The sequence below is a fragment of the Seriola dumerili genome, unplaced genomic scaffold (genome assembly GCF_002260705.1).
Source record: "Seriola dumerili isolate Sdu_G_001 unplaced genomic scaffold, Sdu_1.0 BDQW01000432.1, whole genome shotgun sequence".
NCBI lineage: Eukaryota > Metazoa > Chordata > Actinopteri > Carangiformes > Carangidae > Seriola > Seriola dumerili.
In genome coordinates this window covers 2,426,917-2,453,272 of record NW_019174687.1, presented here as the reverse complement: position 1 = coordinate 2,453,272, position 26,356 = coordinate 2,426,917, and the positions used below count along the sequence as shown (strand labels likewise).

Sequence of the window (26,356 nt, the reverse complement as noted above, 5' to 3'; positions counted from 1 at the left end):
TAAACTTTACTGACATGAATAGAAAATAAAGCAAATGATTAAACATGAGATTTAATATAAAAAAGCTGGAGTTATTGAGCGTTGCTACAGAGGTGGAGAATTATTGGGATTCATGGATTAATAATTATTACCATTAATGCATCATTGTCTAATCTGAAATACCAGCATGTCATACAGAGGCATAAAGTTATGAACTTATAAAAATAAATAAATAATGTAAAAACCTTAAAAAAATATATGACTTAAATAATAAATATAAATAAATGAACAAATTGCACAAATTAAACTGAACTCAGATAAAAAAAAATGTATACATATGTATGGTAAAAAAAAAAGTAAAACCTGATGAACAAACTCACTCATCATGGCACTGTCCTCTACACCACCTGAAGCCTGTCACCCTGTCCGTTGTAAATAAAGTTAAAACAAACCGCTCCACACCTCCACATGGGCTCTGCCAGGCAGTGCTGCGCCCTGTGCTTTAAAACCCACGCTGCGATGCCATGGTGTCCGCTGTCCATAAAGTTTTTAAATAAACCGCTCGGCACATTCTCCAGATTCCCCCGGGGAGGAGGGGGGGGGGGGTGTCACCTCACTAATACGCCCTATGCTGAGAAAACTAACATACATCCTAACGTCAGCTGTCCGTGTCGCAGCGGCGGCCTCAGATGAACCACTCCTTCTTGCTCTCGTCGATGGTCTCGGTGAAGGCGGGGTCGTTGACGATGATCGCAGCGTCGGCGCAGTCTGCTGACTCCGCCCCCTTGGCCTCGTTAGTGTGGTAGGAGCCTTTATGACGGAACATGTGGCGGATCACGAACACCATGATGCAGAGGACAGTGAAGATCACCATGGAGATGATGCCTGGAAACACAACAGGTGAGCAGTTAAGAGTGGTCAGTACTGACGCAGCAGAGGCGACTTGTCCTGACTGTTAGTCCCTAAGAGACTGTAGGTCACATTCCATAACTCACGGAGCACTTCCTGTTTCCTCCCTCAGCTCATTTACACCAGTTTCTCTGTTCACACTCATTGAGATGGTTGAACAAGTCTTCATCTTGCCCTCTGGATCTGTTCCCTGCAAGACTAGGTCTAAACGTAATCTATGTCTTGACCTGTGGTCAAATCCTGATTTTATAACTGTGACACCGTCTGACAAAATCACCAAAGACATAAATGAAAGACAAAGACTGAGCTGTGATTTACTGTAACATGATCACTCACAGAGAAAGGTAGAAGAGGCACAATATCTTTCTTTGCTTACAGTTGTTTTTTCAGGCTTTTGCCTTTATTACAGTCATAGTGAGAGAGAGAGAGAGAGAAAGAGAGAGGATGACACGCAGCAAAGGGCCACAGGCCGGACTTATGTAATGAAAGTAGTTTATTGCTGTAATGGAGGCGAGGCTCAGTTTACTAAAGTGGTTGTACGATGTTAACCATGTCTGATTGTCCTGTCATCACCCTGTGAAATTGCCGATAGCCAATATGATCGTAGTGGTGGTAGTGCGGTGGGCGTTACGTTACCCTATGAGTGAGAGAGAAAGAGGAGTGACCAAAAAACCGAATGTGTCCCGCTATGCTGTCTCATATCGCTCTCTCTCTCTCTTTGATGGATAACTTTAGCGACAGCAGTGTGACAGTAAGATGACAAATACATTTCATGGCTATATTAATGTCATCACATATAATGTGTCTCTCTCATTGACTGTCCAGAAGTTCTATTCAACACAATAAAGAGAAGCAGAATCAGAAACTGAAAATGAACTGTGTCCATTTCCTCCACTCTCAATTCACCGCAGCTCCCACACAACAAACAGCTTCATAACAATCATCTGATTGAAGTGTGTGTGTGTGCGCGTGTTGCAAGCGTCAGAAATATGGGATTATATACGCAAAACTGTGGTGGGGCAAATTAAATTTAATATCACTTTAATACTACAAATAATAAGTAACTACATTACTGGGAAAACAAGTCAAATATTGCCTTGACATTTGCAAAGACATGAGCAATCTGCAATGGATCTGATGATCGTCGATCACTGTTATCATCATTCATCGGCACAACCTTCTACTGGAAGCGCTCCTCCTTTTCCTTGTAGTTTCTGAGCAGGGAAACCAGAGCAGCTTGGTAGACTTCAGCTCAGCACTCCGCTGACCAGTGGTGGAAATATCATCAGTCAGTCAGTCAGTCTTTGGCTGGACCGCAACTACCAACTTGGATCCCGCCACTCTGCAGAGCTACAGACCCGTCTCTAAACGTCCATTTTTGTCTAAAAGCCTAGAAAAAGTTGTGTCCAAACAGTTACTAGGACATTTAACAAATAATAATATAATATATATAATTATAATATAATAATCCAACGATAATATTCCAGACCAGTACCTTGGCACTGAGACAGCTCTTCTGAAAGTTTGCAATGACTATTTATTGGCTGAAGATGCAGGTGATTGCTGCATCTTAGTTCTTTTAGACCTCAGCGCTTCTTTCTACACAGTAGATCATAACATACTCCTTGACAGACTGGACAAGTGAGCAGGAACTCACTCTATAGTGTCCCCCAAGGTTCAATCTTGGGTCCCATTTTATTTTCCATTTATATGCTCCCTCTTGGCGACATCATCCGTAAATATAATGTCCAGTTTCACTGCTATGCCGATGACACACAACTTTATCTATCAATCAGACCTGGTGACTAGGTTCAACATAACAATCCTCCACAACTGTCTTACCGGAATAAAATACTGGATGTCAGAAAACTTGAGGTCATTGTACTTGGTCCATCCGCAAAAAGAACTCAAATCATAGAAAACCTAGGTGAATTAACAAATGACATTAAGTCCTCAGCCAAAAATCTTAGCTATTTCCATCATCTGCCTCTCAGTTGGAAATGGCTCCCTGCGGCCTGATACAGCAGGCAGCACAAGTTGAATGTAAAAAAAAGTATTTCCATTTTAATTTTGCGAAATATTATTTGTTGAATAGTAACATTTTTTTTTTATTTTTTCGAGAAATGCACGTGTTTTTATTATTTGTTTTTAAGTTCGCAAATTGAGCATTTAGCAGGTAAATGGAAACACACCTACTGTCTGTATTACATTAAAAGCAAATAACTATTGTAGAAGTAGAAGTTTTTGGCACAACCTCACCTACTGCCAAGGTACATGGAGAGAGGAAAAACTTCAGCAAGACCTTCAACTGTTTATTGCAAGTTTTTAAAAGATATTTTTTGGGCAGATTTTTTAAGTCAAAAATTACCCAAAAAATAACTTTAGAAAACTAGAATCAACTCCTCGTGGTTGTATCCCTCCTCCACTCAGACCATGAACCATTTGTGTGAAATTTTGTCATAATTGCTGAGTAATGGCTAAAAAGTGTTTTGTGAGGTCACACTGACCTTGACCTTTGATCTTTAACCACCATCTATCTAGTCTAATGAGTTCATCCTTGAGTCCAAGTAAACATTTGTGCCAAAGTTGAAGAACGGACAGACGTGGACAACCTGAAAACAATATGCCTCCTTCTCTGGCATAAAAAGAAACTGACTGAACTCTGAAAGCAGCACAGCAGAGTGCACTCCGCAGCAGTGCTGACTCAGCATCCTGCCTCTCCACACAGAACAACAATTTGACCTTGTTCTGATGAATCTCTCTCTCCTGTAGCTTCAGACTTTGAAGTTGTCTGCAATTAAGCATTTTCCTTTGTTTCTTTGTCCAGCTGTATGCTGTTAGCTTTTTGATGGATGTTCAGTTCTGTTTCAAGGTTACCTCTGTGTCTGCTCCTCTCTGACTGTCAGACTAAAAGATCTGCCTCTGCTGATGGAAACAGTATTCTGTGTGGGGTGTCTGGTAGCTGGAAGTTAGACAAGTTTTACCTCCAATTATAGCAGAGTTGCGATCCACTCCATCACCACTGGCTTTGTCCTCATTGAAGGGGAAAACAGCTCCAGCTGTGGACAAAGTAAACATCTGTTATGTGTTTGAATTCTGATATAAACTCCGCATTCTGTTAGATTCTGATTTGACATGTCCTCATGTTCCTTGAAACTGTGTCTTTACCAAACTCCATGTGCCAGGGGTCACTGGCTGAGGCCATGGGGGAGATGGTCAGGGGTGAGGCTCCACAGTTGGATGGGACTAGAATGCCGTGGGTGGTGACGGGCGCTGCCAGACCCGAGCGCAATGCAGCTTTCAGTGGAGATACGCTGTTAAACTGAACTCTTGACAGACAGCCCACAAAGCCTGGAGTGTTGTAGCGCTCGATCAGGATGGGGTCGATCTGTCCGGTCTCTACAGGACAGAGCAGATCACGCAGTGAGTGAGTGTTCTCAACACATCTGTTTATATCATAATTTATAAAACAAACTAGATTCACCTCCTGGTGTTTGTCTGCCTCCTCCACTCAGACTAGTTTCAGGTTACATTCTGTTTATCCAGAGTCATTAAAATATGAACCATCTGTGTGAAATTTTGTCATAATTGCTGTCTTGAGTCTTGAGTAATGGCTAAGAAGTGTTTTGTGAGGGCACACCGACCTTTGACCTTTGACCACTAAAATCTAATCAGTTCACCCTTGAATCCAAGTGAACGTTTGTGCCAAATTTGAAGAAGTTCCGTGAAGGTGTTATATCATGTCCACGAGAATGGGCCAGATGGACAACCCGAAAACAGTATGCTTCTGGCTCTGACTGTCGCCGGTGCTGATGAATAAAAATAAATCAATATCTTCAAATGATACTTTACATTATTAGAAGAATTTATTTTATTGTATGTAAAATAGTTTAAAGTGTAGCAAAGCTACTGTAAAAGATGGAAGAGGTTCATCTCTCAGCCAGCAGACGGCGTCCAACCCACACCAATTGCAAACTGTGGTTCACATGGGATTAATTCAGATTCATATTTATCTGTCTGGGTCAGACCTCATACTGTCCTGATGTACCATGGAGAGATGGACAAGTGTATCTGACATCTGTCAGACTTTTACCTTTATATGGTCAAATTCAGGGGATAATGAGTTGTACACAACTCTGTATGACACAAGTGTGTTTGGCTTTTGACTGAGTCAAACATTTAATTTAAAGCTTCATATTTTCTCTTCTCCTGTGTTTTATTTGAAGTGTTGATCCATTAGAAGATATATTTGTGGTTTTAAGAACCAATAACCATCTCAATGTCGTTTTACATCTCCTCTCTCAGGCTTCTCTCTGGAGCTCCAGCAACAACAGGTCAGTGAGCCAATCAGAAGAGAGGCTCAGAGCCTCCTCTCTTTTCTGAGTGATCCAATAAAAATACAGCAGATTTCAGGTAAAACACTCAGGGAGCCCAAATCCTGCAAGGTTGGATGGTGGGTCCAGGCGGGTGGGACTTGGGGTGTGGCTGTGAGCAGTGACTGCTTTGTTGTGACATCACAAAGTTCCAGAAGTCCTGACGGCTGGTTTTAAGTCTCAGTTTCTGAACACAGGCTGTGAGCATTTCTCTGTGGACTGAGGCTTTGATACTTTCACAGTATTAATATAGAACCCTTCTACCTCCTGCATATTTAATGTGGATTCCAGGGATGGACAGATAGATAACATGGATAATACTCACTACATTTACATTTACATTTACTCATGTGGCAGAAGCTTTTATCCAAGTCAGCAACATCACACAAGTTTCAGTGCAGAAGGAGACCTTGGTGTAAGTAGTATATCTATTTAATATGTGAAGGAGATCAGTTAAAGAAGCGCAGTGTACGTGGTAGTAAGACATGTTAGAGTGTTAGAGGTGTTAGGAGAAGATTCAAACACATACACTGTCTGACAGGATTAAAATCACACACACACACACACACACACACACACACACACACACACACACACACACACACACAACCTGAACCCTAAAACCTGGTCTTCAAACAGCCATTTCCACTTGTGAGGTTCAACATTCTGGTCCCCACAGAGCTGTCTGGATCCCACAAGAGTAGTAAAATAAACTCACACACACACAGACACACACACACACACACACACACACTTACCAAAGACCTTTCCGAGAAAGATGCTTTTGATCAAGTTGAACTGGGTGTCGGAGGCCTCAGGCAGGGTGTACGTGGAGACCGGGTAGTGGTCGAGCTGGAGAACATGGACAGAGGAAGAGTGACAAATTCAGCTGATAACTTGAATCTGTCATTAACACCTAGAATCTCACTGGTTTTACTTGTCCAGGTTTTGACCTGAGTACATTCAAACAGTTGAGCCACACTGGACAGTTTTCACTGGGACTATTTCTTCAGTCCATCAGCTAACGAGATACATGATGTTTATTAGTGAGAATTAGACGTGTTGTTGGAGTATTGTTGAACTTTGGACAGAGCCTTTTTCACCCTGCTTCCAGTCTTTATGCTAAGCTAAGCTAACCACACCCAGTTTCCTACATATCTGCAGTGACAGTGTTTGGTGTAACATGGCCAGATACTGCAGCAGTGGCGGGAAGTACTAACCTGTAGTCGTATCTCTCTTAGGTTCCTTGTTATGTTGACAGAGTGCGGCTGTCCGTTGGCTAAGTTACGGTGGTCGACGTCTATGGTGTAAGGTTCTGTCAGCCCCCCGAGACTGTAGCGGATCTGGAGGGTGCCTGGAAACACACACGGACAGACACAGGATAACAATGCAACAGCAGTTCATAGAATATATCAATTATATAAATGATTAAGAAATAAATTAGATAGGATGTTGGTGAGCCCACCGTTATGCCTGAGCACCACAGCGAGGTAATCCTGAGTCCTGGAACTGACGTAGACCAGGATGCTGGGGGTGCTGGAGGTGCTGAAGCTGAACACCAGCTCCTCCTGAGTCAGGTTGGCCTCACTAGGAACACTGACACCTGATAGGCTCTTTACTTCCCGCGACACAAAAGGCCCCGCCTCGAACGGGAAGTCGTAACGCACCAAGGTTCCTGTCTCAAAGTAGCCGCCAACATCTAACACACACACACACACACACACACACACACACACACACACACACACACACACACACACACACACACAGACAGAAACAGCAGCAGAAGAAGAAAGGTGTTGATCACTCTTTGCTGCATCTAACCTAACGAACGATGACATCATCTAATTAACCTGCTGTGATCTAATCAGATCTTGTTCAGCATTGAGGTCGTACCATCGGTGCAGAAGGCTCCGTCGTACGCGGTGAGGGAGCAGTCGCAGGAGTATCCGTTGTACTGCTCCACACACTTCCCTCCGTTCCTGCAGTGCATCCCGTAGCTGCTGCAGTGGCCCTGGCAACCCGGACTCACACCTGGAGTCACCCTTGCCCTCTCCTCCAGGTCAAAGGTCACACCATTTATCATCAGAGCCCGCATGCAGCCCAGGAAACCCCTCTGACCACTCGAGGCACCTGGGAAATTGAAGCATAGCATTACGGTGAAGTCCAGAGTTTATTCATCAACAGGTGTTTGAGTCATATTCTTCTACCTCTGTTGTCAGCCTTCTGACACCCCCTCTTTCTCGTCTGGACGATTTTAGCGCATAAAGGAGTTTTTGCTCCCGCTACATAGCTAACATTAACATTAGCAGCTGTTTACTTACCAGTCTTGCCAAAAGCTTCAGCCATCTTTGTGTTTACAATACAAGAGGTTGTAATATGTCCTCTGAGCAGCTACGTCTTCAGTACAGACGGGAGACTAAATTGACTCGGTATCAGAAAGTGACGGGACAGGAGGTAGCTGGTTAGCATGCTAACTTCAATAGAAGAAAAGACATGAATGAAGTTTAATGCTGCACGCACAACATTTCTTCTAGACCAGGTTTGCGCGATATCCGAAACTTAATGTCGATACAGTGTAGCCGAAATATCACAATATACGATAGTGATAATACTGTATTGTATGCCACTAAACAGCAGTTCAAAGGTTTATGTGTCAAATGCCAAATTATAATGTACAGTAAGCAGAGCAGTGATTTTTTAATATTATAAAGAATATTAATGTTAATATTAAAAAATGGTGATATTTTATGTTATTGACTCTACAACCATTTGTTATAAATGCTCAGTTCTTTGAAATACGTGTCTCAGGAGTAACACACCTGGTAACTGCAGTCGCATTGGGCTGTCAGCTCAACCGGCGCCGGTTTATAAAAACATGCTTTTTGCTTTCTGCTGCCATATGACTGTATATAACCACAGATGAATGGGATGAATGAGACTGTGGAATCTGAATCAAATTTAACTCTACACTGTGGACGTCGTCATCATGGACTTACATATGGTTCAGCTGTACATTAAATACAATGTCAACTACAGGGGCTTCGTAGACTTCAGTGCTTTTAATGGCTAGTAAATAATAAATGTCTATATGAGCTCATAGAATATTGAGCAGAATGATGATGGAGTTAGTGCTGTACCCTATCACTGCATGAAACACAGCAGTGGTGAACTGGGCTACACTGATGAATTATGTCACACTGTATACATATCATCATTATGACCATATGTATACATTCAAATGTTGCTTGTGCTGTATACAGTGGCACAGACACAAATACAGTTGTCTGTCTGAGTTTGTTCATCTGTCTTCCTGTCAGGGCCTTGTCCAGAGTCTCCTCCTGATCCAGGTACTCCGGCATCCGCCTCCTCTGATCCTGATCAGATGGGACTGTGTGGTTCCTTCGGTTTCTCAGTGGCCATGTTTGCTTTCCTCCATCATTTCACCTCCGCCTTTCTGTGCACTGTGTGGTGCATTCAGGAACTCAGGAAGTATCAGATGACCATGAGTTTTTTACTTTATGTTCAGATGGTCACCAGTCATTGATAAAGTGACATGTACTGTATGACATCACAGTACAGTACATCTAATGTGTGTGTGTGTGTGTGTGTGTGTGTGTGTGTGTGTGTGTGTGTGTGTGTGTGTCTTACCAATGTATAGCTCACTGTAGAACTCCAGTTTTGTGTGTCCCTGTGGGGGGGTGGGTCTGACCTCTCTGTACTGTCCATTAAGCTGCAGCACCGCCTCCTTGATGTTCTTCTCAGCCTCCACGCGATGCCACTGGTCATCGTTGAGAGGCGCCGGTGAGCGGACACTGAGCTCCATCCGCTCACTGCCCACGTCGAAGGAGAAGACGACCACCGAGCCTCCTGGGATAAAAATTGCACATCAGAAACATTTTAAGATCTCGCAATGATTTCTCCTTTTGAATTGAATTTTTTCAGTCAACATGGCTTTTTCAGTTCAGGGCTCAAGGCATTTAAAACTTCTGCTTGAACATCGCAGTAAAAAAAAACACATTTCTTACATTTCTTCATAACTCCCCTTTCATCAGTAAGAACCGTAGACTGTGATGTCACACACAGGTTTCTGAATAGCGGTTTTGAACTCAGAGTGAGCTGCTCCACCATCGTCATCTTGGCAGTACCTGACTCCACTTGTGTGAAGTCGAGTAGTGATGTTACCCTTCATTTTTCATCCCTGGATGTTTGGTAAGAACTAATCTTTTTAAGAACCTGGCCAAATAAAGCCTTATTTTAAGTGAACTAACCTGGTTATATATCTAGTCAATTAACACAGTTAACCTGGTTAAATAAAAATATGCTCCTGTTTGACTAGAACAAGAGGTTTAATTAATGAGTTATGTACAGTGAACACACACAGACACACCTCTGAGTTCAATGCGGAGGAAGTCAGTGGTTCCCAGGTTCTCCAGAAACACTCCATGAGTGGAGGAGGTCTTAAAGTAGAAGGAGATGTCGGTGCTGGTTTCACCTCTGAAGGAGGGGAAGTGGAGGGAGGAGGCGGGGCTGGAGAAGGAGGCTGCGTTCCAGTAGTTCCCTTCAGACAACAGCAGCAGAACATAAATACTCATGCTGATGAAATATCTCATCTCATAGTCTCTGGAAAGATTATTGTGTGTGTGTGTGTGTGTGTTTGTGTGTGGTTGACACTCACGGTCCCCCTGGCATTTGAGTGGTCCTACGGTCAGCTTGGCCTCAGATCCAGCTCTGCCTGTATCACCAACCACCACCTGACTGACTGGCAAATGGTCTTTATACACCAACAGGCCTGCATCTTCCCTCCTGCACAGACACACATACACACACACACACACACACACACACACACGGAGCAAAACACCTGTCAGTCTTTTGTTTTCTTATACAGTACACAGTATGTCCAAATAAAGTGTATTCATAATTATAACCACTCATTGGAAGTAAACACAGCTAACCTGTCTGTTAAATTGTCTATTGCATTATTAAAGTCTGCACATAAACAACAGTTGTAAGTAAATAAATCTACAACACAATCATTTCTTGATTATATGATCATTTCATATCTTGCAGAGCGCTAATTGTTTTTCTTCATTGAACAAATTAATTAAAACATTTGACCTGTTGCTAATATTCTATAATATTCTCCTTTATAACTATTTTACTTCTCTGACAAAACTCTACGATTTCAGGAGTAAAAACGTCCCATTTTTCATGAGTTGAAATAATAAGAAATAATAATAAAATGTTAAGGTGTTTTTCTCTTGTGACACAGACAGTATTTTTTTTATACAAACTGATTGATTAAGGGAGTGTCTTCATCCATTCATGGCTAATTTTGATAGTGAAGTGAGGCTTGTGCACATGTGGCCGAAGTGGAACCATGCGAACGCACAGCTTTATAATTCTGATGAAAAGAATGTGCACGTGTATTTCTGGTTTTGTTCGTTCACATAGATTTAGTCATGAATCTACAGAGAGTTGTGTCTAACCTCTGGACTGGAAAACATATAGACTTATACATATACAGTGGAAACAAGCAACACACAGTAGTAAGGACTAAAACAGAATCCTGCTTTTCATGTCATGTAGTCAATATTACTCCTCATGCAGTAACAGTGCTAACGAGCTCATTGCTGCTGCAGTGACCTCAGGTTCAACAGTTGAACATATAAACTCTGCGACATTAACCAGCTGAGCTGCTGCGTCCACTCACCAGGTCCTCTGGTCAGCGTCGCAGTTGCAGTAGTATTTGGGGTCAGTGCAGTTGTGTTCGATGCCACAGGAACACTTCTGTATCCCCGGTCCTGAACCCCCCCAGTAGGAATGCCTCTCATTGGCTCGTCCTACCCACCAGGTGAACGGGACGCCATCTGGGATCAAACCAGAGACCTGGAGTCAGTTTCCTTCATCAGAATGAGTCCTATCCTGCTCATTGACTCTGAACCCAGCACAGCTGTATCACACCAGAGCCAGATGTGGGTTTGTTGGTGACTGCAGAGGAAGCTGAGACAGTTCACGTTACCTGGAGTGTTGAGCAGACGAGACATGCGGCAGGCGTAGGCTACGTACTGTTCACAGTACTCTGCATTGCCAGTGATGGACAGCACCTGGACACAGGGATGAGACACAGAGCTCGGATTAGCCCAAAATGTCTATTTCAACGTTTGTGTTAATATGTCAAATATGCAACATAGGCATACATACAGCCCAAAGTATATGAAACGTAGCCCCTCTGTCGAAAGGGCAGGGTATATTGATGCCAACCAGTAGCATGGAAGCAGTGATGGTCCAAACGCCTTAAGACGTTCGAAACTGACGTGTTAACGTGAATGTAGGGTGGGCAATATGGCAAAAATATCATATCACGATTTTTTAAAAATAAAATCACGATTTCGATTTTATCACGATCTTAAATTGGAAAAAGAAAAACAGACAATTTAGACCAAAGAACCTTTCTTAACAGATTTTATTTCAAATAGTCGCAGTTTTGCCTGCATGTGCAAACAACGTAAAGTTTAAGGTAAGCAACAACAACATTCTGGTTCGTCGTGTTACCACCCGACGTGCGAACGGTTTCTGTGCAAACTTTGCAGATTACATTTGCTTGCGCTTGATCAGTTGCGGAAAATCCAAACCAATTCCATATAATGGTGGTGGAATTTTTTTAGCGACCAACTCCGTTTGGCTTTCAGCCATCGCTCTCCATGTGCTACCGCTACACACACAAACAAGGAGGCGGGTAGGAAAGTGCGTCACTGCCCGTAATTCGCTATGATTGGTCGGTCAGGTTGACGACGTCAATACGTCTGGTGCGTCGGTGCATCAGCATAGAACTGCAATTTATAGAATGTGCCCTAGACGATCCCACGATCTCTGCAGTTTGAAAGATCGTCTTCACGTTGTAATCCTTCACGATCTAATATCGTCATATCGCCCACCCCTACGTGAATGTCAAAATAAAAGTTTTGGACCAATCCGCGTTCCGTACAGAGACGTCTTCTTTTCATGTGTCATTTTATGAGAGTAAATAATGAATCATTCTATTTTTCACAAGAAAACTTTTGTTACAACAACACATTATTTTTTATAGAGGAAGAACACTTTCACAGTTCATTACCCGTCAGCTGTGAACTGGCCCATCATCACCATGACTTCAGATACTGTCACTGAAATAACCAGCAGGCGAAACAGTATTCATGTTACCAACAGAGACTAAGAGCAGCAGAGTGCTGAGTTAACATGACTTGCTGTTGCGTGATGGAAACAGACATTATGCTGAATTTACCATGTGTGCCAGTAGAGCACAGAAACTTTGAGTCATGTGACCCAGGAGTGAATGTTTACTGTTCTCTTCTCCATTGCTGACAAAAGCCTGATGTTAGGTGTGAGGTCTCAGCAAGTTTCTTGACCAGTGGAAAAGGGGCTTTCCATTAGCACCAGTGAACTCCAGCTGCTCCAGTCTGACCGCAACAAAGTGTGCAGCAGGTGAAGCAGGTCAGAGAGCGACGCTCATTGTGTACCTGTTCATCGGTCACGTTGTAAGTGATCTGCAGCGCTGCCTTCCCCTCCTGGTCTGCTCTGGTGACTGAGGTCTGAGGAGACAGGTTGTTCTTCAGTGTGGTCCACACCTTCTCCTCTAAAACACCAGAAAACAAACCATCAGTCAGCTTCTTCAGCAACTCATCCTCATCATCATCTCTTCTCTCTGCTGTTATCTGCAAGGTGCTGCAAGACCTTAAAGACCCGCAAGTTCTATTCTATTCTATCCAATATATTCTATTCTATTCTATTCTATTCTATCCAATGTGTTCTATTCAACTCTGTTCTACTGTGGTGTGTGGAGTATGTACACTATAAGTGTCGACAGTAGAGCTCATGTTTGTGCCACAATCTGGAGCGAGCACCCATTCTTCTGGGAAACAGACTTTGTTAGTGACTTACCCAGGGACAGGTGAGAGAATTAAAGAGGTGAGCCCTTCAGCGCTCTCACAGTGACACCTCACCTGTCATGTCACAGGTGACTCTGAAGGGGGCAATAGATCCACTGCCGTCTGGGTCGATCCAGTAGCTCCCCGAGCTCTTCCCCTGGTGCTTGTACTCCTCACAGGACTGCTGGTACATTGCTGCAGAGGACACACCACGCACAGCTCAGTAGATGCACAACAGTGCGTGTACTTAAGTGTGTGTGTGTGTGTGTAAACTTACAGGTATGGCAGGTAGCTCCGGTGTATCCAGTGCCATTACAGTTGCAGCTGAATGTGTCCCAGGTCTGAGAGCAGCGACCGCCGTGCTCACAGTGGTTGGGAACACACCTGACAAGACACACGAGCAGTGGACAGAAACATCATCATATACAGGGAGAAGACAACAGGGACCAGTTCCTAACCCACAATATTTGCACTGAGGCCCCAGAACTACAACTCTTATAATCTGGACTGAGTCATTTACCTGTCTATGATGGCGCACATGTCCAGGCTGACATTTTCAAAGGTCCCAATGAGACCCTGCTCTACAGCCCTGAGGTCAGCTAGATGGTCGTCTATGTGGATCATCTGCATGCAGCCCTGGAAGGGGCGCTGAGCTGATCGGGTGTTAGTGTGCATGAAGTAACCTGGAGACAAGCAGAGGAAGTTAAAGGTCATTATTACAACCACTGGAGAAACAGTTTGTCAGGAGTTTAGAAATACTGAGGTCATGAGGTCAAGCAGCTGCCCTAGGAACAATGTTGACACCAGACACCAGACACCAAACACAACAAACAGGATGTAACTTTTCCACATTAAATGTCTAAAAACATATAGACCTATGTTCTATATGTGGTCGAGTTGTGTTCTTATATTATCACAAATGTTTCCATCGATTCTCAAACCAGAGGAATCTGTGATTTTAATCATGGTAATGTTTCATTGGTCGCCTGTCAGTGACATCATATCCTCTATGATCATGTTCAGTGTGTCAGTGTGTTTGTCTGACAGAAGCTTAACATTGACTTTTATCTAGTTTGAAGCCACATACACTTTTTACACCTTGGTGGTTTTCAGCTTTATATTTGAACCAGATGAAGGATTTTAGTCGTCGGACGTCTGGATCTGAAGTTATCAGAGAAACAAGCTGAGGAAATGTTAGACAGCTCAGTTCCCAGCTGCTGGAGACGTCCTGTCCTGTGTCACTGAAGAGCGTTGCTGAATCTCTTTCAAAGTCAAACTGCTTTATTCAGTGTTTCTACTGGTTTTAATCCCCTGGTGTGTTTGTTATGGAGAGGAGGACACCTCTGTGGATCATTCAGCTGCTGGTAAAAACCTGCTGAACGTCTGCTTCATAAATTATCAGAGAAACAATCAGAACAAAGGTTAGCATCAATCTCAGCTCCAGCTCTTCCCTGAGTCTCTGTCCTCCGTACAGTGTCGCTCAAACACTGACTTTAAATGTCAAACTGCTTCATTCAGTGTTTTTAATGGTTAAAATCACCAGGTCTGTTTGATTTCCTGAACCACTGACACTGAAGGAATCCAAACCGGGAGGAGCTTACAGTAATGGTGGTGAAGACAACAACTCCCATGATGCCACACTATTTCAAGACGTCACCTGACGCCATCTTTTGTTCTTCTTCTGATTGAGAGACTCCTAGAGGCAGAAGTTACACACTGTGTGTTTACATATGAGTCTATATTTTCTGTAAACTCTATTTTGAAACAGAGAGGTCTAAATATTGTTTTAAAGCCATCTCCACATTGCAAGGAATAAAATTCAGGTGGGGAAATGACAAATCCTTAGTTTTATTCAATGGCTTAATGGACATATTTAAATATACTTTATAGAGTCTAAAATACTAGGATCAACCTTCTAAACATCCACAAAGCATCCACCAAGTTTAACGTGTGGAGTATCAACATCCCACCGGGTTTCTATAGCACCAAATTCTCCAAATACAGAGACATGACCACAGTGTCCTTGATAATAGCTGGTGTGGAACAAAAGTAGGGCGGTATCGGTATCTGAGTTTTTATGGAGTGTGTGCGGTGAATAAAACAACATTTACTCTTCTGTCAGACTCTCTTATCCAAAGTGACTAACAAGTAAGCAATATCACTAAAGCTTCAGTGCAGTGGGAGAGCTTGGTGTAAGTAGTAAGTACTACATCTATTTAGTAAGTGAAGGAGATCAGGTGAAGAAGTGCAGGTAGAGTTACAGTAAGAGCTTGTTAGACATGTTAGGGTGTTAGAGGTGTTAGGAGAGGAGGTCTCTCTGAAGAGAGGAGTCTTCAACAGATTCTTGAGGAGAGAGAGACGCTCCTGCTCTGATAGTGTTCAGTAGCTTGTTCCACCATCAGGGAACCACAGACCAGAACAGTCTGGACTGAGACTGTCTTCTGTGCAGGGATGGTGATGACAGACCACATTCATTGGTGGAACACAGAGAAGGAGCATCAGGCTGAATGACTGAGTTCAAGTGGATGGAGCAGACCCAGAAGTCTCTCTGAAGGCAGCATCAGTGACTGAAATGATTCAGGCCCTATGTATGAGTCAGGTATCACCCAGCCTGCGCTCCGAGGGTTCATAGATGACATCACAATAACAATGTGCCACATATCCAAGCAAGATGGGTATGGGAAACCCTGGACGTCACAGCCACCTGGGAGAGGATGTCCTTCAAGGCCAGGAATTAACTGTAAAATGCACCTCAACATGTGTATGACATAAGAGTGTGAAACACTTAAAACAACTTTGACTTGACTAAAAGAAACTAAGGTGATTGTTTTATGTGACTCACTAGCTGAAAACACAAATACCCTGCACTGCCAAAACTTGAATAATACAAAGTTACATTGGATGATTAGTTATCTTTTTGAGTAGTCACCTCCGAAGTAGTAGGTTCCTCCAGTCTGGATGTGGAGGGGCATGACTGTTCTGACTGTAGATGCTTCATCTCCATCCACTGTCAGCATTGCATAGAACTCCAGTGCATTCAGATGGACACTGTGCCACTGGCCGTCATTCAGACCCGAGCCTGAGAGGAAAAACACATTTCAGTCTATGAACTATGGAACTATGAACAGGGTAAAACTGACAACAAGGTAAAAAGGGGCTAAATGTGATGACTGATCACACTAATTGAAGGCTCCTGAACTTCCATTCTGATGACCAATGAGCTGGGCTCACCTGATGAGATATCAATGTAACGTATGCTCTTCTGCTGTGTCACATTCACGTAGATGTTGACCTTCCCTTCCAACAGTCCCACCTCCACCCAGCCGTCGGCCAGCGCTGTGAACATCAGCAGCCCATTGGGGTTCCATGTCCTGAAAGACAGGCTGACTGACAGAGTGTCGCTGTCACTCTGACCCGGCAGCCGCAGGAAGGATGTGGAGTTGAAGAAGACGGGGAAGGAGTTGGACTCGCTGCAGGAGAATGTCAGGTTACGCTACAGAGGGAGAGAGAGAAGAGTGATGGAATTATAGAGGTAGATTTCAATCATGTACTGTAGGTGACTTATCACTGGACTATTCCTCAGTCAGGTTTCATTTTGAGAGTGAAACTTTTAATTGCAAGACTAGGTCTAAACGTAGTCTATGTCTGGACCTGTGGTCAAATCCTGACTTTATAACTGTGACGTCATCTGACAAAATCACCAAACACATAAATGAAAGACAAAGACTGAGAAGAAAGTTAGAAGAAACTGACTATCCTTCTTTTTTTAAGGTTATTACACACACAGCAAAGGGCCACAGGCCAGACTCGAACCCGCGCCGCCACAGCAAGTACTAAACCCCAGGTGAATCATGGGGCCCGAGACAGACTATCTTTGCTATTCAGTCTCTCACACAGAGCACAGCCTCCGTCTGGATCCACAACAGTTTAGTCTTTATTTACTTCAACTCCAGAACGTCACAGACTTTTATTAGAGACAGGTCTTTATGTCTAACTCCCTCTGTTTGATATGTAGAGTTGGTCATAGTCGTTAGTAGGAAGCCTCATTAGCGATGACTTCTCTCTCTCTCCTGCTCTCTCTGCTCAGTGTGTCTTGTGTTTAGTTATTCCTCTGCCTCCTTCAGTAATAATCACACATGTAATGAAAGTAGTTTATTTGCTGTAATGGAGGAGATCCTCAGTGTATTGGAAGCGCTCCTCCTCTTCCCTGCAGTTCCCGAGCAGCCGGTAAACCAGAGCAGCTTGGTAGACTGCGGCTTGGCACGCTGCTGACCAGTGGTGGAAATATCATCAGTCAGTCAGTCAGTCAGTCAGTCAGTCAGTTAGCCAGTCAATCAGTCAGTCACATTCAATATTATAGGGCTGGCCCCGCTGTTTCGGTCCAGCCTTAGTTATGAACAGCAGGCTTGTTCAGTCTTATGAAAAAATGTACTGACCTCGCCGCACAGATTATACATGTATAAGAAATGATAAAGCAGGGAAGGAAAATGTTACGACAAGGTCTTTTGCACTGTCTACATCTGTGGTCATAGATGACTACAGCTTGTGCTGAGTCAGTGCTGAACATCCAGATAACTAAACCATTTCAAAACCCGCAGAAGCTAAGGAGCAGGTCTGAGCCATTATAGATCATGATGGACAGCTGAAGGACAGGGGGAGAAGATCTTTGTCAAAAAAGCTTCTCTATCATGGCATATATGGCATCACCTGACTCTGGAAGTCTCTGCAGCAAAATAACACAACAGTCTCTAACAGAGGTCAGACTGACACACATCCCTTTCAGATGCACTCAGACACACGTGACAGAAAAGGAATCAAACGTAAGCCAGGTGACTGTAAAACCACACATGCTCAGAGCCAGAGGGAGCTTTCTTACAAAGCTGGACGTGTCCACCTTCTTCCTGCGGACCAGGTTAGTGATGTTGTCTCCGTTGTAGGTGATTCCCTCCATGCAGCCCACAAAGTTCTCTCTGCCTCCTGAGCTCGGCTTCGCTGACACGGCCACACCTCCGAAACTGATCTGAGGGCACAGCAGAGTGGACAACATGGACCAAAGGACAAAACACAAACACTTCCTGTCAGGAATTCTTCCTTTCTTTTGTGCTGATAGTAGTGCTAATACTCATTTCCTATGTACTTTACATCATAAGTCACATACTAGGCCAACTGATGCTTAAATGAAATGTTTTTGGTTTTATCTGTACAAAAACCTTTTGGCCACTTCTTGGGAAAAGGACACGTGAATCACCCGCAAACTTAATCCTACATCCAAATTACATTATCCAGCCAAACAGGAAATGCAGCATTACACCCAATTAAAATACTGAATGAAAAATTAAACTGATATTATACAGTACTGGCAGGGGCAGCAGAGGCTCTTTCAGCTGGTCAGACTGGTGTTACTGAGAGTTTTCATGTGTGAACTAAGCATCAACCTCCAAGCCTGAAAAATGAAGCCAACACTTAACAACCACAAACTGCAGTTCCTCTAATGACCACTAGATACCACAACCACAACCTTTAATTAAAGCTTCCAGCTTTAATATTTATTTTTTTATTTTATATTGATTAAATCATGAGATCTGCCTGTCTTAGGTTAGGGAAGTCTTTCCTGCAATCAGACTATATAATGCATCTCTGTGAATCATCCAAAACACCCTTACACTCTCACCCCTGTACTTTAATAAAGTCATCTATCTATCTATCTATCTATCTATCTATCTATCTATCTATCTATCTATCTATCTATCTATCTATCTATCTATCTATCTATTCATCAAGGACAAAGTAGTAGTGAGGTACGGAGAACACACAGACAGACTGTCTCCATCCTCCTCCTCACACATACTGAAGCAGCAGCAGCAGTAGTTGTCGAGTCAGCAGTATTGATTGGCTATTATCAGATTTCACTACAACTGAACCTAACTCTTATATCACAAATCAGGGCCTGACAGTTTGAGTCCATCCATACAAAAATGGATACATTTGAAACCCATTTGTGTCTCTCTGTTTGTGACACTGCCCACACTGAGAAGATGATTTTAGTGTGTACAGGAAAAAAAGAGCATAAGTAAAGTAGTGACTTGAACCAGGTGACAAAGAAAAGACATTTTCCCAGTTTTCAGGTGTTTCAGATCTTTACAAAGACAAACAGGACACACTAGACTGGATGTACACAGTTTTCACATGCAAGCGGCATCCTGAAAGTTAGCCAGCATAGTGTGGAAGAAGTCAGAGTGAAATGATGAGCAATCATGATGCTGTGGTGACTGCTTTGTTGTGACATCACAAAGTTCCAGAAGTCCTGACGGCTGGTTTTAAGGCTCAGTTTCTGAATACAGGCTGTGTGCATTTCTCTGTGGACTGAGGCTTTGATACTTTCACAGTATTAATATAGAACCTAGACCTGCTTTATAATCAAACTACACATGGACATCTGCCTTTAGACTGTATGGAGCTTTAACTCCTAGGCCTTCAGGTACAGGTACTGCATGACATGGTGGACATTGGTTTGTTACTGCTCAGCTCAACAGACCTCTTCAGTCAGTTCACACCACTAGTGTTTATACCACTGTTACTTGACATGGTGAAAGGGCCTGACAGAGTCTTTACCTCATAGTCCAGGTCCAGGTGGTCAAACTCTCCATTGGTCCTAAACTGCTGAGTGTGGTGGTCCAGGGTGAAGTTGACGTTCCTGCGGTAACGCTCTATGACGACCGAGTGCCAGTGGTCGTCGTCCAGTAAGCTCCCACTGGTCACAGAGGTGTGACCCTGGATGGAGCCATACTGGTTACTGCCTGGAAAGAAGTAAGTGAATCACATAGACAGGAACAGGCTGTAAAGGTTTATCATGTCTCCTCTGACAACATGAGACAACACAGTCCTGAGCGTTTCATTACAGCTGAGTGGACCGTCTCTGCTGTCCTTGACACCACACAGACTTTACAGGAGGATACCTAAGTTGATGCTGAGCTGCAGTCTCGCCCTGCGGAGCTCCAGGGAAATGTAGTCCCCCTGTTGTCCCTCTCCATGGAGCAGGACCCCGTCTCTAGCTGTGGTCCTAAACTTCAGAGAGATGATGTCCTTCACAATCTTCATCTTCTTACTCCGGAAGCGGTAGGAGATGATGCCTTGGCCGTCAAAGCTGATCACGTCTGCCCCTGCAAAATGGAGGAAAAAAAAGAAATTGTAAGTATCTCCTAAGTCTGGGAGAAGGTAGAGAGACCAAATCACAAAGAGTCTTAAAGGGCTGCTGTCATTCCACGTCACAGTGTTCTGGAAACCCTGAATTACCTAAAAGATACGACTCAATCACGGGGGGAATAATGATCGTTGTGGAGTTTGTGAAGGTGCAATAACATCTCCAACTGAAACAACCCGATCAGCGCGGAGATGAAGTGTTTGGCAACACTGCGTTACTTGGCAACAGAGAAAGACTGATCTATTCACCAAACAATAAACGCGCTCTGACGTCGTAGGACAATTCATATGATTTACCTTAGATGTTCAACAACTACAGAGAAATAAAGCAGCTTCATGGTCGGTCTACCTGCTGTGATCGGTGCCAGAGATGGAACACATGTAAAACTGATTTCACCATCACAAGACGAGGAGGTGTTTGTAAACAGGAAAACAAAATCACACCATCAACACACAGGTTGTATTGATGCCGCCTGTACAGTTGTAGACGTTGTTGTACAGTGTTCAGGATCTACACACGAGTCATGGATCTGAATGGAGAGTGACCTGATCAGCTGTTTGAAAGGCTCATATTCTGGCTGGATGTCACCTGGTGGGGGACAGGGGAAATGTTCACACCTCAATCCACAGCTGGGACCACAGCTACATTACAACAGGTACAGCTGCATCAGACTGTGGCTAATAGGCTGTCAGTTAGCTTTAGTCAGGTTGTCTAGGACAGGTTCGTTGTTTTTTTGAGAGAGAAAATTTACCAAAGATTTTATAGTAAAATTAAATTCTCCTGGGTCGACACAAACCTGATCATAAAGATGCATTTTGGAGAATGCACTACTTTAGTAAACAGCAGCTGATCTGTTATTATTTCATTTGTATTCATTTATTTCTCAGTGTTGTTTTATTATTACTGCAGGATGTTGCGCCTGTGTTTTCACCGGCCACACACTGGTCTTTCAACAACCAATCGCTGTGGTTCCTGAGAGGGAAAATTGACGTCAGCCATAGCAACAGAGTGTTAGCAACAGACTCTTAACTTAGGAGTTTTTCCTTTTCCTTACTAAAAGTTGGTGTCAGCAGCTTTGTGAAGAGGACTTAGGAGGAAACTTTTAGTTAGAAACTTTTAGCCTGACTTAAGGAGTACTAGTGATAAGATAAAACGCTTTGTGAATACTGGCCCTGGGATCCAGACCTGTCACATCTGGTGGCTGTGCCTGCTGCTGCACCAGGTTCATTATAGTGTCCTAGATTTGTTTCGTACACAAGGACAGTAACCATGAAATCCCCGGTGCCATGTCAGGAGATTTGAATAATTACGTTTTGTTTTACTGTTTGTTTGGTCTGTGGAACGCATTACATTGGCAATATTTAAACAACATGAGCACACATGAGAACACATGTGTTAATCAATACTGTCTTCAGTCCATTATTAAGGAGTGAAAAGATCATTCAGCTTCATCATCAATTCATCATTTCCACTTCCGGCGTAGCCAAAGTTTTTCTTCGCCCTGAGCTCAGCCTCACAGGCTCACGCTGCAGGGCTGCGTACAGCTCCGCTCACCACTCGCTTCACCTAACGAGCACTGTATGAGGAACACCTGTACACCTGCACCTCCTTATTCATGTAAGTATCCAATCAGCCAATCGTGTAGCAGCATGAGGAGTTTCAGTTAATGTTCACATCAAACACATGACGTACATTTGGTCTCATCTGATCAGAAGCAAAGTGGAGGTTTCTGGTACAACTTCACCTAAACATGCCATTCTAATACAGTTCTTCTGTTTACTCCAAGTGCTGCTGGAGTTTTGGCCTCTTTAGATCTCATTTGATCTGTACAGATAGAAATGGAGCATCTGTGACTCTACTGTGAGACCCCGGAGACATGACTCTTTCCTGGACAGTGTCCTCTGCCTCTCCTCAGTCCGGTACTGAAGTTCATACACTTTCACCACAGATCACCTCAGAAGGTGAAAGACCAAGTTACAACAGCTGGTTCACCACAGATTCCTCTTACGCCCACATTCTCCTGGTTTCATGATCTGAGGTTTTCAGAGATCAAACTTCATAACACCTGTACGGTTCAGCCTCATATCTCATCAGTTACTCAGCTTTCTTTGTTTTCTCCATCATCAGCATTTGTAGCTGCCGCTTCATCATGTTTGCTCAGTTACTGGCAATGAAGCACCGTCAGATTCTTAATGGTCAAACACTTTCATCTGGCAGATCACATGATCACATCACATGAGCAGATTCATCCTCTAAGGTCTTGGCAGTGTTGGTAACCTCGACCTGCTCTCAGCAGCCGTCCTCACTCTAATCCCAGCTGTTGATCAGATTGTTCTGCTCAGTGGAGATCAACATGCAGATGCTTTTCACTGATTGGTCTCTTCTTCAGGACTTCAGCATCCAGGTAGAAGACAGGTGGGAACCTTCCTTTACCTGGTGAACTGCTCACCCATCCTTTGTCCCCCTGTTCACATCTCTGTGATTCTCCCTCCATCATCTTCATGTTTCTTCATCTCATCTTTACAACCATTTATTTATCATTTACAAACATTTATAACTGGTAAAAGGGTGAAACACATCATCATTTATCAATGAGTTGCTATTTAAACTGGTAGCACATTAATAAATGATGATGTGTTTTACACGCTACAAACAAGGGTCCTTTTTTACTAGTTATAAATGGTAGTAAGTCATTAGTAAGATTCATGAGTAGAAAGCATTACCTTGATCCTGCCAAATAGTGAGCTGCATCAATGTATGAAAACGGTTATAACATGTTTATAATTGTTTATTTATGATTTCAAGTGTGAACAACTGAATTAATAACCTAATTATAAACCATTTATATATCCTTAGTGCTATTGTGAAGTGCTACCCTGACTCTTCTCCCCACACTCCTCCTGTGAAGGTGCCTCTTACCTGTAGAGCCACAGTTTATAGGAAAACTGGTATTTTATTCCTTTTAAAAAACATATTTAATGATTTTAATTAGCTTTTTTTGGGAGCAGTTAGATGTGTAATTAGATTGTTTTAATAAACTAATTAACGCCTCCCTGTCTGTTCAGTCCTTCTAATAGCAGGAAACATGTTGCCTGTAAATGTGGAGTGCCGCTGTAGAACAGCTGAGGTTGGTTCAATCGGTTTGTCCTCTCTACTCACAGTACGAGCAGCCGTAGAGCTCCAGACGGACTCCGATGCGTCCCTCCCTGCTCCAGTCCAGCGGGATGAAGCGGATGTAGCGAGCCAGGATGGCGTGCTGCAGCTCGTGGCGGACCACGCCCTCACTGTTCACGTTCCCCTCGAACGTCTGAGACACAAAAACAAACACGCTGCAGTTTTCTGGCAGACAGGTCCATGCGACGCTCATCAGTTCAACACTCAAAACTAGAAATATCAATAACAGAAAATTGAACAATTTAATTTATTTTCTAAAATAATACTTTTTGTTCATGAGATTTGATAGGAGGAGATGTGTGGGCCCTCTGGCCAATCAGACACAAGCTGAGTGAGGCATTTAGATCCTGCCCTTTCAGTCAACACAAGGCGTGAATAGAAATAAAAGTTTTCTAATTGTCAACCTTTTACCTTAAACTCCATGGATTAAATTTAGAAACCCTATTCCAAACCATTAATTATACATTTATCTGGTGAATAAAAATAATAATGGAAGTGCTAGATTACATTTCATTTAAAAAATCAATAATAGATAGAAATACAGACAGAACACTCTGGGTTCTCACTCCCTTTATTTACAGGCTTGTGGCACAGTTAAATGCCACATATTTGTTATTTCATTTAGTCAGTATCAGTGGTACAACACACATTCAACAACATTTTATTTTAACTTGAAACTGCACATTGTCTCTCTTCACTGTCTGAGGTCGTATCTCTTTTTATTTAATAAAAATAACTGGATGAACGTATGGAAGGAACTCAAATCTCCAGTTGGAGCCCACTAATATATATAATAAACTGATCTAATGCTGTACAATTGTGCTTTTATACTGTTTTTCTTCTTCTTTTTTCTTGTTATTGGTAATGTGATATGCAGTGTGGTTTTGATATTGATACTGTCACATTTTGCTATGTTTCTTTTTATATTTCAGAAAAGTAATAAACGATTGTTTATAAAGTATATTTATATGAATGTGTCACAATGAGCAACATTGAGAAAAAAAGAGAATAAAATCATAATAGTTCAAGAAAAAAGTCATAATATTGTGAGAATAAAGTCATTTTAGGGTGTGTTTTGTTTTAGAGGGGAACTTTAATATGACGAACGTGGAGCATCATGTGAAGTTCTACTTTAGCAGAGGTTTCACTAATAAGGAGAAACTTCATCTTTTGGCTCATCATCATCATCATCATCATCATCATCATCATCATCATCATCATCATCATCATCCTGATCAGGACATTGAAAAGATTGAGAAAATGAGTCTATTCTATTGCTAGTCAGACAAACAGCTCAGGCTGACACTGACTGTCCTTTCACCTGTTTGAGTGGTTGATGTAATATTCCTAAAAATTATGTTTTTTTTTCTCTCTCAAAATTGTACATTTTTAATTCTCGTAATAATACGACTTCATTCTTATGATATTATGACTTTTTTCTTGAAATATTACAACTTTACATTTATATTATATTTATATACAACAATAATATGATTTTTTTCTCAAAATTACTACTTTATTCTTGTAATATTCTGACTTGATTCTTGAAATTTCAGATTTCTTTTTTTCCCTCAATGTAAACCTAATATTCTAAACCATGTTGAATTGACAACGATATTATTTATGCAAATTAGAAGGTTGATGTTTCTGTTAGCTCTGTACTTTACTTGAGCCTATCTTTTCAGTCTACAGTTTGTTTATATGTTTTTTAAACTCTGTAACACCAATCACAAAAAGAATTTCTACGTTTAAATTGGTTGAAATTGCGCAAAATCTGAAGTTACAACTGAAGTACTTCATAATCATTTATGGACATCTTTCCACAACAGAGGGCTGAGAAACTGCCACTGTCACTGTAAGACTACGCTGCACTCATGTGGTTGTGGCATGTGGTTTTAAAAGGCCACAAAAGAAGTTAAGATTTGATGAAAACATGAGATTCTTCCTCACCCAGATGTTTCCATCCTGTAGATAAGGCCTCCAGTTTTTCGGCGTGTCACTGTAAAGCAGCCGATACTTCCTGGTCCAGTCGGAGCTACTGTAGCGACCCTGAGTCGCTATGGCAACCACCTGCTTCCTAGCACCCAGGTCCATCTGTAACCACTGGTAACGGTCCGTGTCCAGGGGCGACCAGCCTCCATCACCTAGGTGTAAGGTGGGAGAAAGGTAAAAGGAAGAAGAGCAGAGATGCGTGTGTACTGTTTCTTTAAGAGACTCCAGCTCTGTCGGTGATGTCATCACAGGAAGTCAAGAATATATCAGTCAGTCTCCTCGACCTCGATGGAAAACATCATGAGGTCAAGAAAAGATCTGAAGGAGAATTCATCAGGACTTAGGAAAACTATCTGACTGCACTGACACTAGGATTTCTTTTTTAACTTTATAACTAATGGAGAATAAATCCTCCTTTCCTAACCACAGAAACAAAACCAACAGGACTGAAATGCTGAAATGAGATTACATGAAAGAAAAATACAAATAGAGAAAGTTGAGTCATTCAAATAATAATTCAATAAAAATAAGGAACTGAGCAAGAGATCAGAATAACTTCTATTCAGACATTTATAGAGAGTTTAGTTTCCTGGCATAGGAGCTTTTGACATTTCTATACAATTGTTAAATTAAAAAATATATATTTTTAGTGCTTTACACAATGAGAGGATTTAGTGAAACAACATTTATGTATAGACTACAGTATTTTGTTATGATGATGATATTGTTTACTATAGATTCAACCTGTTTGTTCTTCATGACTCCTGATTGGAAGAGAATAAATCTATATTTATGGA

The 26,356-nt window shown here is 42.4% G+C and overlaps 1 protein-coding gene across 1 annotated transcript in view; it reads right to left on the bottom strand.

Annotated features, from left to right (window-relative positions):
• Positions 1-281: 281 nt before the first annotated feature.
• LOC111233835 (contactin-associated protein-like 2) overlaps positions 282-26,356 on the bottom strand; it is a 36,850-nt gene continuing 10,775 nt past the window's right edge. The window contains exons 3-25 of the mRNA XM_022761739.1: positions 25,518-25,711; positions 23,553-23,700; positions 20,149-20,352; positions 19,805-19,989; positions 18,069-18,212; positions 16,424-16,685; positions 16,122-16,271; positions 13,713-13,875; positions 13,470-13,576; positions 13,268-13,387; positions 12,785-12,900; positions 11,287-11,371; positions 10,978-11,134; positions 9,940-10,067; positions 9,652-9,822; positions 8,913-9,131; positions 7,158-7,394; positions 6,727-6,960; positions 6,482-6,615; positions 6,020-6,113; positions 4,057-4,287; positions 3,873-3,947; positions 282-864 (exon numbers count right to left, since the gene is read on the bottom strand). Coding sequence (XP_022617460.1) covers positions 665-864; positions 3,873-3,947; positions 4,057-4,287; positions 6,020-6,113; positions 6,482-6,615; positions 6,727-6,960; positions 7,158-7,394; positions 8,913-9,131; positions 9,652-9,822; positions 9,940-10,067; positions 10,978-11,134; positions 11,287-11,371; positions 12,785-12,900; positions 13,268-13,387; positions 13,470-13,576; positions 13,713-13,875; positions 16,122-16,271; positions 16,424-16,685; positions 18,069-18,212; positions 19,805-19,989; positions 20,149-20,352; positions 23,553-23,700; positions 25,518-25,711 — 3,758 coding nt within the window. The 3' untranslated portion in view covers positions 282-664. The remainder of the gene's footprint in view (positions 865-3,872; positions 3,948-4,056; positions 4,288-6,019; positions 6,114-6,481; positions 6,616-6,726; positions 6,961-7,157; positions 7,395-8,912; positions 9,132-9,651; positions 9,823-9,939; positions 10,068-10,977; positions 11,135-11,286; positions 11,372-12,784; positions 12,901-13,267; positions 13,388-13,469; positions 13,577-13,712; positions 13,876-16,121; positions 16,272-16,423; positions 16,686-18,068; positions 18,213-19,804; positions 19,990-20,148; positions 20,353-23,552; positions 23,701-25,517; positions 25,712-26,356) is intronic.